Source organism: Mustela lutreola, chromosome 2, assembly GCF_030435805.1.
Source record: "Mustela lutreola isolate mMusLut2 chromosome 2, mMusLut2.pri, whole genome shotgun sequence".
Classification (NCBI taxonomy): domain Eukaryota; kingdom Metazoa; phylum Chordata; class Mammalia; order Carnivora; family Mustelidae; genus Mustela; species Mustela lutreola.
The window spans coordinates 15,783,324-15,802,037 of record NC_081291.1 but is presented as its reverse complement, the minus strand read 5'-3'; the positions used below and the strand labels follow the sequence as shown (position 1 = coordinate 15,802,037).

Here is an 18,714-nt window from a genome sequence, read left to right as displayed (position 1 = left end):
GGAGAGTTTAGCCAATTATAAAGTACCGGTGTTAATTTCTCAATTTTGCCGAAAGTATCATGGTTTGCAAGATGTTCGCATGAGAAGAATCTGGGTGGAGAGTACGTGGCATTTCTCTGTGTGATCTTGGCAACTTTTCTGTAAATGTAAAATTACTCCAAAATAGTTTATTAAAAAAAAAAATTCCACCCGACTACAATACAAAAAAAGTGGGTTGTTGGGAGAAGACTGGGCAGGACTGGGCAGGAATTGGTGACATGAAGTTGGATGATAAGTGCATGAGGGTTTATAGTCTTGTTTTTCCTATTTTTGCATATTTTAAAAGTTTTCCATAAGACAAAAAATTACAGTGATAAAGACAAAGAGGCCAGTCTCAGCTTCCCTGATGGCAGATCAAAGAGGGACAGAGCCCATGTGTGCATGAGACAGAGTAGAAGAGTCTTCTCAGGGGAGTACATATGGATTAGATTCTTAGCCCAGTAAGTGGCTGGGGGGGGTGGGGGGGGGACTGCAGGCAAGGACATTGGCCAATGGCTTCCGTGTTGTTTGGCTAACCCTGTCTTAGCCTGTCCTGGCCTGATCAGCCCAGTCTTAGCCCCACACAGCTCCTGAACTAGTTAGTCCTGGACAAGGCAGCAGAAACTGAGGCAGCAGAGCCTCAGCCCACAACACTTCCCTACCTCCTTCTCCCTTCTGAAGCCATCTTCCTGTCGCCAGACCTAATGGGACCAAGGGGAAGGGCTTTGGCCATTCTGAGAAGGAAAGTTTTTGCAGAGGACTAGGGGCGGGGGTGCAGGTGGAAGCCAAACTGCAAAGAGCTGAGGGTCAGGGGCAGGTGGCAGGCAGCAGAGTGACTGCAGGCGGAGGGAAGAAGGATGCTGGCCAGCCCCAAGTGCCAGCGGAGTTGGACCAGGGTTCTTTAGGAAGAACTCATGGGCTCCTGGATGGACATGTGGCTTCTCTGCTGTGAAGGTCACTTGCTGGGTGACTGGTGGCATTCCCCCTCTCTGAGACACCATCCAGCAGGAGGTAAAAACCAGAGGCCTCCAGCTCAATGATTATATGACTCCATCCCCTCTCCAAGGGGAAGAAAATCCCTGAAAGCATTTACAAAGGCCCTTCCCCTCTGAAACTCCAAGCAGAAACGTAGAAAAGAAAGAAGCAAGGCTGGCAGGCACAGGCTTGACGGGGGTATGGGTCATATCCGAGGGTGGTGCTCGCCAAGGAAGGGCAGGGTCCCTTTCTTCGCCCTGCGGGCAAGTGACTTACAAGGAACCACTTGCACAAGCTTGAAGGGAGTAGAAGGGAGCACAGGTTCCAGGTATGGACTCCTCTCTTTCTGCCACCTGACATTCACCTTGACCTCCTAGGTTCCAGGATGGTGGCGGGGGATGGTGGTGGTGGTGGAGGTGGATAACAGAATTTGTATCCCTGGGCTTCAGGTATCTCCAGGGTGAGCGCAACAATTTCCCTTGCTGCCTGCTTGTGAGTCCCTGAGTCATGTCATGGACCTGAGATCACTCAGCACCCCCGTCTGCAACCCCATGACTACCTGCTTCTCCTCGAGGATTTTTCTTTCTTTGTCTTACTCATCCTTGGACTGAAATTGTACCACGTGGTTACCCTTGAGCAAATTTCTTGGCCAACTAAGCCATCCCCCCCCCCCCCCCAACGAATCACCCATCTCATCCCAAGACCACAGAAGACTCCTCTGTTTCAAGACTCACAAAGGGGCTTCTGCCCAAACTGTGCCTGGGCGGTTTTCTCCCTGAAACAGTAGTGGGTGTTGCAATTACAGTAGGGGCCGTTTGTGCCCCGGAAGAATCTCCACTTTGTTAACTGACTTCATCGTCTGGAAAGCAAAGTCTCAGAGAAACTGCCTGATTCAGACAGACGTTCCTCCCACCCTCCGTTCACACCAGATGATGTCCTGGCACACCAGACCCTGGTCAATCCCACAAGGCCACGGCTGCTGCCAGACACCTGGCGGGAGCCACAATGGCCCCATTCTGGAAGCCAGGGACACCACCCCTCTTCCCAGTGAACGGTGCATTCATCCTTTCAAGGCCCCAGTTTCCAGGAGCTCCCCAGGCTCAGCTGGCTGGGTTTGCGGGGCAAGCCATGCATTCATTGGCTCGACGAATCCATTCACTCCTCAACTATTTGTTGAGCGCTGATTAGGTACCAAGCGCTGTTTTGGGGGTTGGGGGGGCACTGGGAGTACCGAGATGAGGAAAGCAGAGACAGCTTCCTGCCTTGGGGAACTGACACTTTCACGCTTGAACAAGATCATGAGGATGTTGGTCTCCAGACCCCTCTTTCCAGAACTCTCTCTTCCAGCCCCATGGCTTCCACTCCCACCCAGCAGAAACTTACTTTCCTGCCAAACCCCACAGCTAAGGCCATCTCAGCCAGCTTCACTGCACATTCACCGTGTGCCATACACTGCCGTGGACACAGATCATATGCATGGTTTCATGATAGGAAGGATGCCCCCTCACAGCCCCAGTGCACAGATAAGGAAACTGAGGCACACAGAGAGTGGTACATGCCGGTAAAGAGCAGAGTCTGTATTTGAACCCTGGACGTCTGACTGCAGAATCCACATTGGTAGTCACTGAGTCATTGAACTTCACCCACTTAGGTCAGGTTCTTTTTTGGGGTGAATCACTTGGGTCTGCTCTCAAACACCATTTGTATTTGAGGCTCTCATCCATAAGGGTGACGCTCCATTTGACTCCGTTCTGTCCATCTTGTTCCCTTGGGAGGGACCCCCACCATCCTGGGCCATGCATTTTACAACCTGACTTAGTCAGCACTCAACTCAGGGCTCTCAAAGCCTGGAGCACATTGCTCTGGGGATTTCCTGCCTCTCCTTCCTGCTGAATCTAGGGCTTCCTGTATCCCCAAGAAAATAGATCATGAAGTGAAGAAAGCTGAAAGCCCTTCCAAGGGCTTGTGCTCACCTGGTCAGAGGTTTCCTGCACAAATTGCAAAGGCACATATCACAACCGCAAAAAACATTCTCCCCCCCAATGCCCCCTCACCTCACTTCCCCCGATGCAATGTAGCACTGAGTGGCTGTGGCCATTTAGGGATCTGGCTAAGGAAAAGTTGAATCAGAGATACATTTAATTAGGGTTTGTCGAAATACAATGTAACTGATTCAAAGCCACTTCCCTGTACAGTTAAATCATTACTTACCCTCATGTAGTAGTGACTTCCGGGAATACTCCCACCTACTTGCTGACTCAACAGGTGAGGTGACCAAAAGCAATAAGGTCAGAGGTGGTGTCCCATGATGAACCTGCCTTACAGTGCCCAACTGGAAGTATGTGGAGAGTGGAGGAGGGGTCAAGTCTGACATGAGCAGAGACAGAAGCCCATCTCTGGAAAATTCTTCCAATCATCAAAACCAAAATTTTAAGTAGAATATTCAGTTTTCATTATGTCTTCTCAAAAAATGAAAAGCTGGTTTGTTTGTTTGTTTCTGTCAAGAATAAATGATTCAGGGTGCCTGGGTGGCTCAGTCGTCAAGCATCTGCCTTCAGCTTGGGTCATGATCCCAGGGTCCTGGGATCAAACCCTGCATCAGGCTTCCTGCTTGGCGGGAAGCATGCTTCTCCCTCTCCCGTTCCCCCTGCTTCTGTTCCCTCTCTCACTGTGTCTCTCTCCGTCAAATAAATGAATAAAATCTTAAAAAAAAAAAAAACAAGAATAAATGGATTATGCAGCAGGTAAGCTTAAAAATGCATCATATTGCTTTGTTCTTTATATTTAATAGGAATCACACAAATAGAATTTGTAAGAATTCCTGTATGTAGGGCACAATAGTGTAGTGTTTCTATGAACAGTGAGCATTTCTGTGTGAATTCATCACAGTAAATCAAGATAGTATCTTAGCTTAGCTGATGCATTTTGTCGTGATGAAGTCTGGCATTTCCGGAAGAAAGCACAAACATTGCATCAAGGAAGCAAAAGGACTGAAGGAAATGAATTTGATACCAGGCTGTACCTTTGAGTCTATAATAAAGACACCAGATTATTTTGCTGGATCTCGTGATGTTGGCCGTATTTTTCCATTTTTTTCAAGTTTGTAATTTGTGGTGACTTCTTTCCTCGTGCTAAATAAATAGTCATTTTTCACCACCGATTTTGCTTATATCTCTGTGTTCTCTTTCTTAAGATGATTAAGCTCAGCTCCACAAAACTGCATCCACTCATCTCTCTGTTTTATATATTTTTTCTTTAAAAAGAAAGATTTTATTTATTTATTTGAGAGAGAAAGAGAGTGAGCAAAAGAGAGAGCACAAGCAGGGACAGCAGAAGAGGGAGAAGCAGACTCCCCTGCTGAACAGGGTGACCTACATAGCGCTCGATCCCAGGACCCTGGCATCCTGACCTGAACTGAAGGCAGACACTTAACTGACTGAGCCACTCAGGCACACCTGTGTTTCTTCTTCTACTGGAACACAGTATTTTCCTGAAAAAAAGGTGTGTGGGAGGGGCACAGTGTTGACCCTGGTTGGCTCAGTCGATAGATCATGTGACTCTTGATCTTGAGGTTGTGAGTTCAAAATCCACATTGGCTGTAGAGATTACTTAAAAATAATAGAATCTTTTCTTTCTAAGGTGTGTGGAAGTTTGATGTTTGGGGTTGTTTATTTTGTTTATCTTAGATCTTGGATATCTAAAAGTGCCCTTTTTCTACCTTATACTTAATTGGTAGCATAGCTGGGTGTAGAATTCTTTTTTTTTTTTTTTAAAGATTTTATTTATTTATTTGAAAGAGAGACAGTGAAAGAGAACATGAGTGAGGAGAAGGTCAGAGGGAGAAGCAGACTTCCCATGGAGCTGGGAGCCTGATGTGGGACTCGATCCTGGAACTCCAGGATCATGACCTGAGCCGAAGGCAGTCGTCCAACCAACTGAGCCACCCAGGCGCCCTGGGTGTAGAATTCTTGATTGTAATTTATTAAGCATTTAAGATATAAGTGCTGTAATTTATTAAGCATTTAAGGTATTGCTTCATTGTCTTCTAGCTTCCAGGGCTACTTTGAGAAACCCAAACCCATTTGATTTCTGTTCTTTTGCATGAGACCTAATTCTTGCCTCTGGAAGTTATGGAATCTTCTCTTGGTTCATAGGTTTCTGTGCCTTGATGTGAGCCATTGTACAGGACACTTCATAGTCCTTAAATCTAGAAACCCATGTCATGCAGGGCTGGGGGATGTCTTGAATTATATCACTGGTGATGTCTTCTCTGTTTCATTTGTTCTCTCTTCTTAGAGAAAGAGCATCATCATTATTGGGGAAATTACTCAGATATTGGATCTCCTGAACTGGATCTCTAATTTCTTAATTTTTCTCTCCTATTTTTTTTCTTTTTGTCCTTTTGTTTTACTTTCTGGGAAATCTTCCAAGTTTTCTATTTATTTGTTAATATCAACTATCATTTTTTGTATGGGTAATTTCCAAGAACTCTTTTGTGGATCCCTGAAACTTCATGTTTCCTAACATTTTATTGCTGCTTCATAGATATAATGTTGCCTGCTATCTCTCTAAGGAAGCTAGTATTTGCTTTCCTTTTGTTTTCTTCTTAGACAGTTGCTTTCCTCCAAGTGCTTTTTTTGCATTTGGCTAGTTGGTTGATTTTGATTCTATCATGTTAGAAGCTTTCGTCAGATGTCTGGAGATCCTAAGTGTCTCATCATATTTAAAAGAGAGCTTAAAAAGCTGAGTTGGTGGCAGCTATCACCTGGGAGCCTCATACCTGTGCTCTGGTTATCCTGCTGATGAGGACAAATGTCCCCATCTTTAGCCCTTTCCTCTCGGGTTGGTCAGAGCCTCAAGAGAAGACTCCAACTCCAGTATGAATGATAAAGCCCTCTAACTGCATTCTGGGAAGCAAGCTGGGGACAGGCAGGTGGGGAGTTCAACATTCAGAATGCATATGCTCCTTTTATCTACCTGTTTTTTCAGGATGAGTCCTCGGCCTTCAACTATCTCTGCCAATCCTGATCCAGATCTCTTGGTTTTAACTGCTCCAGAAAACACTTCAGACTTCTGCTGATGTAAAGCTGCAGTGGCCCAGCCAGGAGGAATGGAGGAAAGGTTCCAATGATACAACTATAACACTTCTGGGGTAGTTTTCTCCCAGTTTTCTTTCCTTTAGTCCTACCTCTACAGTCCCATTCCTTATCTTATGCTACCAGTTCCTAAGTTGTTTTTTATATTATGGGTTTTTGTGGATATTTTAAGGGTTTTTGCTTTATTTTTTTATTTTTGAGAATTCCATGGTATAAATCATTCTATTTCTCAATTTCCCCCTCTTCTGGCTTAGAGTTTTCCTCCTTGGAGGCTGCTAAGGCAATTATTGCTTGTCTCACTTTCCAGCGTCCAAGAGAATCTTGCTGCTGTCATCTCTCTGTTCTCCCTCTTTGTGCACTTCCATCTTTTTAAAAGCTCTATTTTGTAGCTTTTGTAGGGCTTCCAGAGGGTCAAAATTAGATGAATAATTTGTTTTAAAACTCACCCATCCATCTGTCATTTTTCCCTGTCACTAGACAGTGGCTGCCTGCATTTCTTTCCAGCTCAGAAATAACCTTGTAAAACTGGCTCCTTCCGTTCAGCCACATTCGTAAGACAAAACATTTCCATACCTTGGCATGGCTTTGCTCATATTCTACTCCAAGAACCAAGACATTACCTCAAGGCATCTTGACTTCAACTATGTAACTGGGTTGTCATGCAGAGGACGTAGGACTGCCTCCCTGCTTTCCTCACCTCTTTCCCTTTGCTGCCACTGCTGCTGCTGTCTGGGACCATTGCCAGTCCTCCACATCTGAGATGCACTGACTTGCACATCATTTACAGAAAGTTGGTGTCACTATCCCAGGGAAGACAGTTAAGCCAGCTTCAGAGAAAGAAGACAGTAACGAAATAACTTGTTCCTTGGGCTTAAACTTGTCAAGCAGTAATTCTGATATTTTGAATTCAACACACTGCCACTCTAATATTATTATTATTATTTATTAATCATATGTGGGAAACAATGGTGCTGTGTATACAAGGAAAAGATGCTTAAAATTAGGAAAACAGACAAAATCTGCTTTCATTTTCTAGGTCAGCATAAACATTTTTAAAGGGTATTGGAACTCCTGGGTGGCTCAGTGGATTGAGCATCAGACTCTTGGTTAGGGCTCCGGTCGTGATCTCACGGTCGTGATATCAAGCTTTGTGTGGGGCTCCACGCTCAAGGCAGAGTCCTCTTCAGATTCTTCCTCCCTCTCTCTCTGCCCCTCCCTGCTTGCAACGACATGTGCATGCACACACGCTCTCTCTCTCTCTCAAATAAATAAAAAAAGATAAACTAAAAGGGTGTTTAGATTTTTCTCAAGATTTCTTTTTTTTTTTTTAAGATTTTATTTATTTATTTGACAGAGAGAGATCACAAGTAGGCAGAGAGGAAGGCAGGGTGGAGGGGGGAGCAGGCTCCTTGCTGAGCAGAGAGCCCAATGTGGGGCTAGATCCCAGGACCCCGAGATCATGACCAGAGCCGAAGGCAGAGGCTTAACCCACTGAGCCACCCAGGCACCCCAGATTTCTTTCTTTTGATGAACTTGCCCTCAGTTCAGTGGGGGGAACCAAGAGCCTCCCTACTTTTCTCATCTTCCTCCTTCCCTCTAGGCCTCAGTTTCTCCACTGATCTGCCTGATGAGGGAAGTAGAGCGGAAGATGAGCTCTGAGGTCCGTGTGAGCCCACAGTCTGGGCCCTTTGAGGGAGAGGAAAGGCTGGGTTATATCCTCAGACTGGACATCTCTGCCTTCCTTGTGGAGCGTGGGTTCCCGGGGGGGGGGGGGGGGGGATTTGCTTTATTCTCATCAGAGAAGACACAAAGCAGGAAGGGCAAGAAGCTCCTAAGAGACGACTTCTCACCCAGGGCACAAGGAGCACAGGGGCTGCTGGAGATGTTCAGGGCTCCCAAGAATTAGACAGAAGTTGGGGCTGGACAGTAGCTCTTGAATGCGCTCCAGTTCCTGTCCCAGCCCCCCTAGGCTGCTCTGGGTGACCTTGGCCCACCTTCTGACTGTCCACAGCCACAGGTAGCCCCAGGGGGCCCCATGGAATCATTCTGGCAGACCGCTCATCTGCCCACCGAGTCCCTGAACCATCTATTGCCTTTCCCTGGGATCCTGTGCCCCTAGGCTTGCTGTGTGGCCCATGGGGCGGAAGGAGAACCCACAGGAGCAGGGAAGCCAGACACTGGAACCACACAGGCAGCCCAGTGCCCACGATTCAAAGCCCCAGATGGGCTTGGACCCTTCGTTCCCAGACCACACATATGACTCCACACACAAATCAATGAAGGTGCCCTTGTGGACATGTTCAGATTTCTTCTCTTGGCCTTTTCCAGCCTCCATCATTCATTCACTCATTCATTCCTTCTTCAAAGCAGCTCCGATCATGGAAAACCCTTCTGCGCTGTGAAACCCTGCCTCTCTGTAAATTCCTAACTGGCCTTGGGCAGTGCGTCTCCTCTGTAACGTGAAGGGGTGCCGCGAGCTTTAGACATGCTGCAGGTAAAGTGCCTGAGGCCGCCGACAGAGTCTCCGCAGCGCAATCGGGCAGGAGACCATAAGAAATCTGGGCTTGCGTGACCCACAAATATAATTCCTTTGCAAAACAGGGCTCACCTATCGCCGGGACAGTGAAGAGAAAGTTGATTGGCTTCCTCAAGGGCGACGTTCGCGCCTGTAGAAAAGAAGGGTTGTTCACCCTCGGTCCGGGGCGGGAAGACTAGCCCGGGAAAGTGGCAACAAGTCCCAGCACCCTGGGAGGGAGGGGCCGGCGCTGCAGCAGGAAGGGGAGGAGGGGACAGAGGAGGGGACAGGCCGGGCCAGCCCCGGCTCCCGGGCGCAGGGCGGAGCCCGGGACGGCGCACCCGCACGCAGGTGAGCTAGCCCGGGCGGAGCGCAGCGCAGCCGGTGCCAGGCTCGGGCGCCCACGGCCGCCGTTCCGAGCCACCGGCCACAGCCGATTTCCCCCACCGAGGCCGAGGCGCCCCGGAGCCATGGCCGTCCAGAACTGCTGGGTCGCAATCGTGCTGCTGGGGGTCCAGCTGCTGGGTGCCGTGCTCCTGCCGCGCGGAGCGGGTGAGTGCGGTGTGGCAGCAGCGGGTGGCGCGGAGTGGTGTTGGTTACCTACAAGGAGGGTCCTGTCGGAGGGTGTAGCGGCGCCGAGGGACTCCCGGGTAAGGAGGATGCCGATCCGAGTCGGGGGCGACGCAGTCGGGATGCACCGACGGCGCGGGATCCCCGGAACTGCCCGGTTCCAGGGCGCGCGGCGTCGGGCCAGGTGGCCGTGCCCTCCAGAGTTCCGAGCGACCTCGTCCTGGGCGCGGTACCTGGTAGTGTCCCCGAGGGGGGGGGGGGAGCCCGGCCGTCGGAGGGGATGAGCCCCGCGCCCACGTCGCAGGAGAAAGAGCGCGCCCCGGCCGAGTCCCAGGAACTGCTGCGCACCTGGGGCCTCACGCGGGTGCTCAGTTGGGGGCGCCGGGGCTGGGCGTGGGGAGGGAGCTATCCCCTCCAGATCACCCTCCGCCTCCTCGCCTGGGCCAGGGAGAAGGTGCAAGAAAACTGTGGTTTGGCGCCCGATGGCCCCCCATCACCCTTGTCCGGGCCCGCACGCTACATTCTAGCTCTCCCGAGGTTCGGGAATATTCATTTGAAAATGAAAGCGCCAGGCTGGAGAAGGCCGCCAGGCATCGGTGCCACGGAAGCGCCGCAGCCCCACTCCTCGCGCCCCTGGGTAGAGTCTGCACTTTGACCGCCCAAGGGGTCGGCGAGGGGGCGTTCCAGAGAAGTGTGACTTTCCAGTTGTTCCGGTTGGGGGCAGGGACCGCCACCTCCCCCTGCCTCTAAGAGCGGCCTGTGCCTGCGGGGAGGTGTCCTTCGGGTCCTGCAACTATCAAAACCAGAAACAAGTAGATGTCTTCCTGTACGAACTTGACTGGAGGACTTTCTCGAAACTAGCACAGCTGGTCTTTGGTTCTTCTTTGCCGCAGCTAAGGGGGGGGGGGGTGTATTGGCAGATAGGTGGATTCGTGTGAATTAAGTTAAGGCATCGAGCCAAGCTGGTGCGGTGAACTTTGGCGTTCTGGCGAATGCCACCGTTACAAACCCACAGGAAAGCTTCCTGGTTTCTTCCTCCAACAACATCAGGAGACATTTGCTGCGGGGTTCATAGAATGTTTTAAGACCTCATTGGAAACCTTGCACATGTATGCATATTTGCTGTTAAACACATTTACTGTCAGACTGAATTCTCCAGATTTCCTTTAGAAAAAAAGTCAGTTTAAGAATAGAGTGATTTCGTGAGTGAAAATGTGTGTGTGTGCAAATATGTGTGAGAAAAATGTGTGTCCCATCACACTTGGGAGCTGTATGGAAATGGGAATTGTTTGAGATGTTTTGCATTGTCTGTGATACCCAGAACTCCTCCAGTAAGAATACGGTGTAAATCAACGCATTAGTTGTGAGGAGGGCGATATGCTGGCCTGAACTGGCCTCTGTTAATGCATCTGATTTCTCCTGTGGCCTGGAGAGGGGGCCATTTTGGTTTCTGGTAGTTCCAGTAGAATCCCTTCTTTCCAGGAAGTTCATGACTCTCGGAGACCTGTCTCATGGCTCAGGTGTGAATACCGGGAAGCCGAGCAACTTCCCACCTCACTTTCTTAAATCCCTCCCCAAAACTTCCCCAGTTCTGGGGTCCCCAAAACTGGCTCTGTGCGGCCACCTCTCGGGGCTGAACTGAGGACTGTGTCTTGGAGCTTAGACCTGTTGCGGAGTTAAAGCTGCTTTGCCTGAAGTCTTAGGAGTGGCCTAACGAGTAGGGGCCTCTGACGAGTTACTGGAGTCTGTCCGGAAAAGATGGAGACACGGCGAATTTGTTGTTTAAGTCTCTGAACTCTGGGGCACCTGGGTGGCTCAGTCATTAAGAATCTGCCTTTAGCTCAGGTCATGATCCCGGAGTCCTGGGATCGAGTTCCACATCCAGCTTCTTGCTCAGCAGGGAGCCTGCTTCTCCCTCTCCCTCTGCCCCTCCCCCAGTCCCAAGAACTGCTGAGATACCAGAGTCTGGGTCATTGTTTTTTGCCAGAACTGTGAGAGTCATCGAACAATGTGTTCACTGACGCTCGATGCGTATATGTGTTCACCATTCTTCAGATTCAAGTGAGGAGCTGGCGGCTGTTGTCTGGAATGTGTAACTGACAGGACTGAGGATTCTTCCTCGCCCTCACAGAGTTTCATGACTTAGGGTCAGAGAGGGCTGTTCTGCAGACCGTAGGGGGCTGCTCTAGTGCTAGGCCATAAGGCTCAGCGTTCACCTCAGATGCTGCCATTTTGTCTGTGAAGTCTGCACCCTGCCCACACACACACACTCTTCTGGGGGTTCTCCAGGCTCTCAAGGTAGCGGAAGAAAGTGGAAAACACCAATTAAAATGTTTCAAGTAATAAATAGTTATTGTAGAAACACTGATAATAAATACAACCAACATGAAAAAAAATTAATATGAGCAAAGTACCTTGGTCATTTTGGTGCAGTCTGATTGTGTGTGTGTGTGTGTGTAAAACCAAACATGGAACCAACCATTGTATGGCTTTCATCAGTCCCATTGGACATTTAAGTTGCTTTCCACTTTTCCTGCTAAAAAACAACTTGTCCGACTATAGGGGACGGCTTATGTCAATTCTGATAGGTCTGTTCAGTGAAAAGATACTAAAAATTACACAGGCCAGGGATGACTGAATGGCTCAGTTGGTTAAGGGTCTGCCTTCGGCTCAGGCCGTGATCCCAGGGTCCTGGGATAGAGCCCCACGTCAGGCTCTTTGCTCAGGGGAGAGTTGCTTCTCCCTTTCATTCTCCCTCTGTACTCTCCCTCCCTCTCTCTTCTCTCTCTCTCTCTCAAATAAATAAATAAAATCTTTTTTAAAAATCACACAGCACAGATTCTATGCTACGTGAAATGATGTTATCCTTGCGTTGTCGGGGTTATAAAACAGTATAAGCTGGATTAGCTCATTTGGATATGTCTGAGAATGGGTTCTTGTTCACTATGTTGTTCTGTACTTTCTTGATGATTCTGACTGAAACCCTGGAAATAAAATTGCTGGCATGAAGAGTAGAGAAAATGTTCATGTGGATCCGTCCTCCCCCGTGGCCCTGTGGCGAGCTCGTTCTATGGCCCTGGTGTGCGTTCCAGCCAGCATGTGCGAGCAATTTTTGTCGTTGCCAAAAATCAACCAAACCAAACAAAAGAACCCCAGGGGCACCTGGGGGGCTCAGTCGGTGAAGCGTCTGCTTTCAGCTCAGATCATGATCCCAGGGTCCTAGGATCAAGCCCCACAGCAGTGGGCTTCCTGCTCTGTGGGGGTCTGCTTCTCCCTCTCCCTCTGCCTCTTGTCCCTACTTGTGCACACTCCCTCTCTCTAATAAATAAATAAAATCTTAAAAAAAAAAAAAAAAACAGAACTGAATCCCTTGGCTTATATCACAAGCCTCACCTGGGATTCTACACAGCAGGGCTAACTTGGGTTTGGATAGAGGAGGGGGTGGAGTTTGCTTGTCGGAGGGACTCAGGATTGAGCTCAAGGTGGGTGGGGCAGTGGGGGGGCGGTGACAAGACCCCTGCTATGAAAGACTCACAGCTAAGGCTCTCCACCTGACTGATTAAGAAAAGTTCATACCCTTTAATTATCATTTTAAATTATAAAAATTATCCCACAATCAAATTATTTCAAACCACTTCCGACAGTCTTGTAATTAGCCCTCCGCCTTCTCCTAGGCAGCTGGCAATGTTCTTGACAAGCAGGCCAGGAGAGCCAAGTTTCCTACCTCACCTCCCTGTAGCCTTGGTTTTGTAATCAGCACATCATGTTTTAAAATCACTAACTACTACTTGTCATAGCTAACACATATGAAGCATCTGTTCTGGGCCAGCCACCCTTCTGAGTATTTTATATGTAAGCATGTCTCACTTACCATCACGTATTCATTCTCTAAATTTTTAAAAAAGATTTTATTGAGCTATTCGTGAGAGAAAGAGAGAGAAGGAGGTAGAGGCAGAGGGAGAAGCAGAATCCCCAGTGAGCAGGGAGCCTGATGTGGGGCTCAATTCCAGGACCCCGGGATTACAACCTGAGCTGAAGGCAGATGCTTAACCAAATAAACCACCCACACACCCCTGACTCATTCTTTAAAACCAGGCATTCTGCATGAAAACACTAACTGATGCCCTATGTCTCATTATTTCTTATGGGAAAAACTATAAAAACCCAAACCCCCAGCCGTTTCCAAAAACATAATGAAACAGAAAGACACCCATCCATAATGAACAGCTGGTTCTGTTCAGTGTAAAAGACAGAAGACATCACTTCTGGATGGCCAAACCATTTATGTGGTTCTCTGTGGACAGCTGCTTTGTGTGTAGTAACTTGCTGGACACACCCACCCCAGTTGATGCCCGGGGTATCTCCCCCAGACCCTGACACTCCTCCTATTGTATTTGCAATGTACGTCGAGACCTTCTGAATATCATTTTGTTTTAAATGTTCTGTTGGTCTGTTTCCTCGATGGACACTGGCCAGAAAGAATTGTGATGGATGAAATAAAATTTGAGTCATAAAAACTAAGCCTGGGTGGCTCAGTCCGTTGGGCAGGTCAAGGTCATGATCCCAGGATCCTGGGATTGAGCCCCTCATCAGGCTCCCTGCTCAGTTGGGAGCCTGCTTCTTCCTCTCCCTCTGCTGCTCCCCCTGCTTGTGCTCTCTCTCACTCTGTCAAATAATTAACAAAATCTTTTAAAAAATAAGCTAAATAAAAACTAAGCTGTTTTCTCCTGAGAAAATGTAAATTGAGGAGGTGTTCTTGAGGAAAACTGCTAGCCTTTTACCCCTCCGTCCTCAAGCCAAGTACCCCCACAAAGACCCCTGTATTGAGGGGCACAGGCAGGTGAAGTCACTTGCCCAGGGTTACCCAGCTGGTAGGTAGTGATGCTAAGATGGCAGCCCAGGTAGCCTGACCATAGAGCCTGGCTCCTGTCACCTGTGCACAGTAATAACTCCTGCACGCAATGGGACTCCTGAAGACAGCTTTTGCTAGTCCCCTCAGAGACAGACATGTCCTTTCACTTAAAACAAAACAAGCAGGGGGCACCTGGGTGGCTCAGTGGGTTAAGCCTCTGCCTTCAGCTCAGGCCATGATCTCAGGTCCTCTGCATTGGGCTCTCTGCTCAGCAGGGAGCCTGCTTCCTTCTCTCTGCCTGCCTCTCTGCCTACTTGTGATCTCGCTCTGTCAAATAAATAAATAAATAACATCTTTAAAAAAAGAAAAAAGGCAACACTTACTGAGTGCTGTGCTCATATTTGTTCTGGGGATGTGTATGTGCTTTTAATAGTCAAAGAGTTTCAAGACTGCACTTCCAAAACACCTGGACACGGTAAAAAAATTTCAAAGAGAACGAAGGGCTATGTGGACAGACGCACACCCCTGTCCACCTCTGAGTCCAGGCTTTGTCCCGGAAGCAGCCATGGTTTCTTGTGCATTGTTCCTGAGCTGTTCAATACATGTACAAGTTTACAAACATATGTCCCTTCCTTTTTTACACAGCAGGAGCCTAACCATAGTATACAGGATAGGAAGGGTCTCACATGCGTCTTGATTTTGTTCACTTTTTGTGATTTTGTCCATCTTGTGCTCACTCCAGATCATAACATATGGGGGAGGTGTCTTCCTTTTTGACAGCTGCATAATATTCCTTTGCAATGGGCACACCATGTCATATTTCACCAGCCCCTTTCTGGTGGATTGTTTCCAGTCTTTTGTCTTTATTTATTTAATTTTTTTAAGATTTTGCTGATTTATTTAAGAGAGAGAGAGAGAACACGAGCAGGGGGACGGGCAGAAGGAGAAGGAGATGCAGGCTCCTCCACTGAGCAAGGAGCCCAATGCAGGGCTCAATTCCAGGACCCTGAGATCATGAGCTGAGGCAAAGTAAGACCCTTAACCTACTGAGCCACCCAGGAGCCCTGGTTTTCTGTTTTTATAAGCAGAGTGTCAGTAACTATATTTTTGGTTGACTTTGTTAGGCATAGAGGCAAGTTTACCTGTGGGTGAAATTCCTGGAGGAGGGAACTACTGGGTCAAAGAATTTGTACAGAAAGTATCAAAGAACGCATGGAGCAAAGTGATTAACAGAAGTGAGACAACTTGCCCAAGGTCACTGCTAATGAGTGGTGGTGCTTATCTGTTAATCTGGGCAGACCCATTTCAGAGTGTAGGCTCTGCCCCTCCTCCACGCTGCCGTTTGTTCCTTCCTTTCATCTTTCCAGTTGAAACTAACCAAACATTTTAGGCGAGAAACGTTTCAAACTTCCATCTAAATATTTACTTTTGGCTACGTGCTCAACGTGCCCAGAGTCCTATGTGTCAAGAAGATGGAGGCCAGGCATAGGTTCTGATAGCACTTCACGTTGACACTGCGGATCATTTGTTTTTACTAACTCTTTACATAGGTAAGTCTCATGGTTAAGGTGTAATACACACTGAGCTGCTGTAACACACACACCCAAATGTGAATCATGGCTCAAACACAACAGATATGTATTTCTCACTCATATAAGATCCCAAACAGGGGATCCCCTCCAAGCAGTGATGAGGACCCAGGCCCCTTCCACTTTCTTGCTCTGCTATTTGCAACGTGTGGCTTCCGTGCTCATCTGCATTAAACTGACAGAAGGCAGAAGAACACAAAGGGGCTCATATGGAAGGTTTTTATGGCCCGAGCATGAGAGTTGTTCCACATCATTCATGCTGCCATTCTTTTGACTAAAGCCATCCCACTGGAAGGGAGAGTGAAATATAATCTAGGTGTGACCCTGGAAGAAGTTAGCATTGTCCATTTAGCAGGCAAGGCAGTGGGCAAAAATGGGGAAAGCACCAGGCTTAGAGTCAGGACATGTGGTGGTGACGTCAAGCTTGTCAACGGTGAGCTTTAGGATGTGCGAAAGTTGCCTCGCCTCTCTGGGTCTCGGTTTTCCGATCTTTAATGTAAGGGCTTAGACCATGCAGAGGAAGCACCAGCCCTAATGCTTTATGAGCCGACCAGCCCTAATGCTTTATGAGCTGGTTTAAACCAAAACTGATCTGTGGGCCTGCTGGAAAGCGCTGAGCTCACAGTGCCTCCCTCTGCGCTGCTGGCTCTTGGCCTCTCCCCAACCATGGCTGTCACGCTGCCCAAAAGCCGGGTGTCTCTCTGGGTCCAGGAGATGCCTCCATCCCTTCACACTCAGGGGCTTTATGCCTACAGCCCTCCTGGTGTCCCTGGGCCTCTCACCAGACACCCGCGAGTTGTTTTCAGGCTCAACGTCGCTTTACCCAAACATTTTTGTTTGAAACAGCCTGATGCTCCTACCCCAGATCAGTAGTGGAAGGTAAGGCACCTGTCTGGATGGCTCGGCATGTGCCGGGACGGGCACCATCCCTGCCTGGCTCCCAGTTAGACCACACATCATCAAGGGCTGTAGAAGGCTCCTTAGGGCTCCAAGTATCAGGCAAGTTTATATCCAATGCCCATGAGCTTAGAGGCTGGAATGGTGCGTGGCACATAGCTAGCATGTAATAAATTATGTGTGGAAGGAACAGACGGGGACTCCAGGTCAACCCTCAAGCCAAGTCTTTTTAGGAGGGAACGAGCTCAGAGAAGCTAGATGACTTCTTTGAGTCACATTGTTGGAAGGGGCTGAGGGCCCGAAGTTCTAAACCTCAGGCTACTGGCTCCAAATCCGATGCAGATTAGACAGAAGAGGAGGAAGAGGAAAGCTCAGTCCTAGAAAGTAGAAAAAAAGAGAATGTGGATTGACAGAGGGGACCACAGCAATCTGTTCCTGCAGAGGGTGGAGGAGATCTCCCCAGCAGTCAAGGTTCTCCGGCTCACACCAGGACCTAGGAGTTTCACTGCCTAGAAGATGGGCTAAGTCTCTGCCGGCCCTCCTGAAACATGTGCTCAGGAGCCAGTGGGTAGGCGTGGGGGTTCCTGGTTCCACAGGAACGCAACCCCGCTCCTGGAAACTTTCAAGGGAATCACCAGAAAGTGATGAGGACTTGCTTGTGATACAGCGAAGGAAGCAGGGAGTCAAGTCGTGTATGTGCGCATGTGTGTGTGCAGCGTCACCCATGTCATCTTGCTGACTTTGTGTCTGCATGTCACGTGAGCTCAGGAAGAGAGACTGGAGGATGGAAGTCCCACTACAAGCACCTGGCCTCACGGGGTGGCTCAGCAGAGCTCCCTGTGCAGGGGATGGTTTGTTGGTGGCAGGGATGACCGTGACAAGGACTTAGTACTGTCCTGTGTGTTCTTCCCATTCGAGCCCCGTTGCTCAAATCACTGAAGTAGACAGGAGCATCATTTTCTGGTGATTCCCTTGAAAGAGTGGGAGCATCTTTAAGTAACGAATTTGGAAACATCTCGAAAGCCCCCGTTAAACTGTTCAATAAGCACAGACAATGTAGCTTTCTTTAAGTTCTAAGTGAAGCATCGATACTCCTGACCCTTGGTGGCAGAAAACCAGACAAGGCTGGGTGAGAGGCACCATTTCTGCAAAAACATCCGAAGTACCGATCTGCTGCCTCTGTCCGGGATGATAAAAGATCGTCTCCAGGAATGAGTTTCATCAAATTGTAACGAGTCCCCAGATGTTGTGGAGTTTAAGTCAAGCTGTCGGTTTAGGGGTCAGGTCCACCACATGGCCATGCACGATGCCCCCCTGATACTTGGAGCCCTAAGGAGCCTTCTACAGCCCTTGATGATGTGTGGTCTAACTGGGAGCCAGGCAGGGATGGTGCCCGTCCCGGCACATGCCGAGCCATCCAGACAGGTGCCTTACCTTCCACTACTGATCTGGGGTAGGAGCATCAGGCTGTTTCAAACAAAAATGTTTGGGTAAAGCGACGTTGAGCCTGAAAACAACTCGCGGGTGTCTGGTGAGAGGCCCAGGGACACCAGGAGGGCTGTAGGCATAAAGCCCCTGAGTGTGAAGGGATGGAGGCATCTCCTGGACCCAGAGAGACACCCGGCTTTTGGGCAGAGTGACAGCCATGGTTGGGGAGAGGCCAAGAGCCAGCAGCGCAGAGGGAGGCACTGTGATATGTCGCTGCTCCCGCTGGGGCATCTGGGAGCACTGGCTTCGGGAGGATTCAGCAGTGTTGATGGGCTCTCCTCCCTGCTGAGCGCTGTGGGATGAGTCTGACTCGAGTTGGACCTTGGAGCATCTCCAAGGCACAGACCCAGCCCTGCTCAGTCACCATGGCCTTCTGGGTTCTTGCTTACTGCTGCATGGCCCCTGTCCCCAGACCCTGTATCCCCAAGGGTTCAGGAAACTGGTGGAAGGAAAAGGAAGCCGAGAAATGGAAGAATTTGAACCAGAAGTCTCACTGGGCTCCCAGTTACCTGCTAGATTTGTGGAAGCAAGCCCATTTAGACAAGCATTGGGATAGGGCAGAGCTTGGTTCAAATCCTGACTTCCCCACCTCTTAACTAGGCTGCTTGGGCTAGTTACTTAGCCTCCCCAAGTCAATGTCCTCAGTTCCAGGTGGGCACATGGCAGCACCTTGTGGGTAGCTAGAAGTCTGTATGAAATCACGTCTGTAAATCA

General features: G+C 49.0%; 1 protein-coding gene across 1 annotated transcript in view; it reads left to right on the top strand.

Annotated features, from left to right (window-relative positions):
• Window positions 1-8,925: 8,925 nt before the first annotated feature.
• The window catches only part of CDCP1 (CUB domain containing protein 1), a 57,160-nt gene continuing 47,371 nt past the window's right edge, over window positions 8,926-18,714 (top strand). The window contains exon 1 of the mRNA XM_059160671.1: window positions 8,926-9,156. Coding sequence (XP_059016654.1) covers window positions 9,075-9,156 — 82 coding nt within the window. The 5' untranslated portion in view covers window positions 8,926-9,074. The remainder of the gene's footprint in view (window positions 9,157-18,714) is intronic.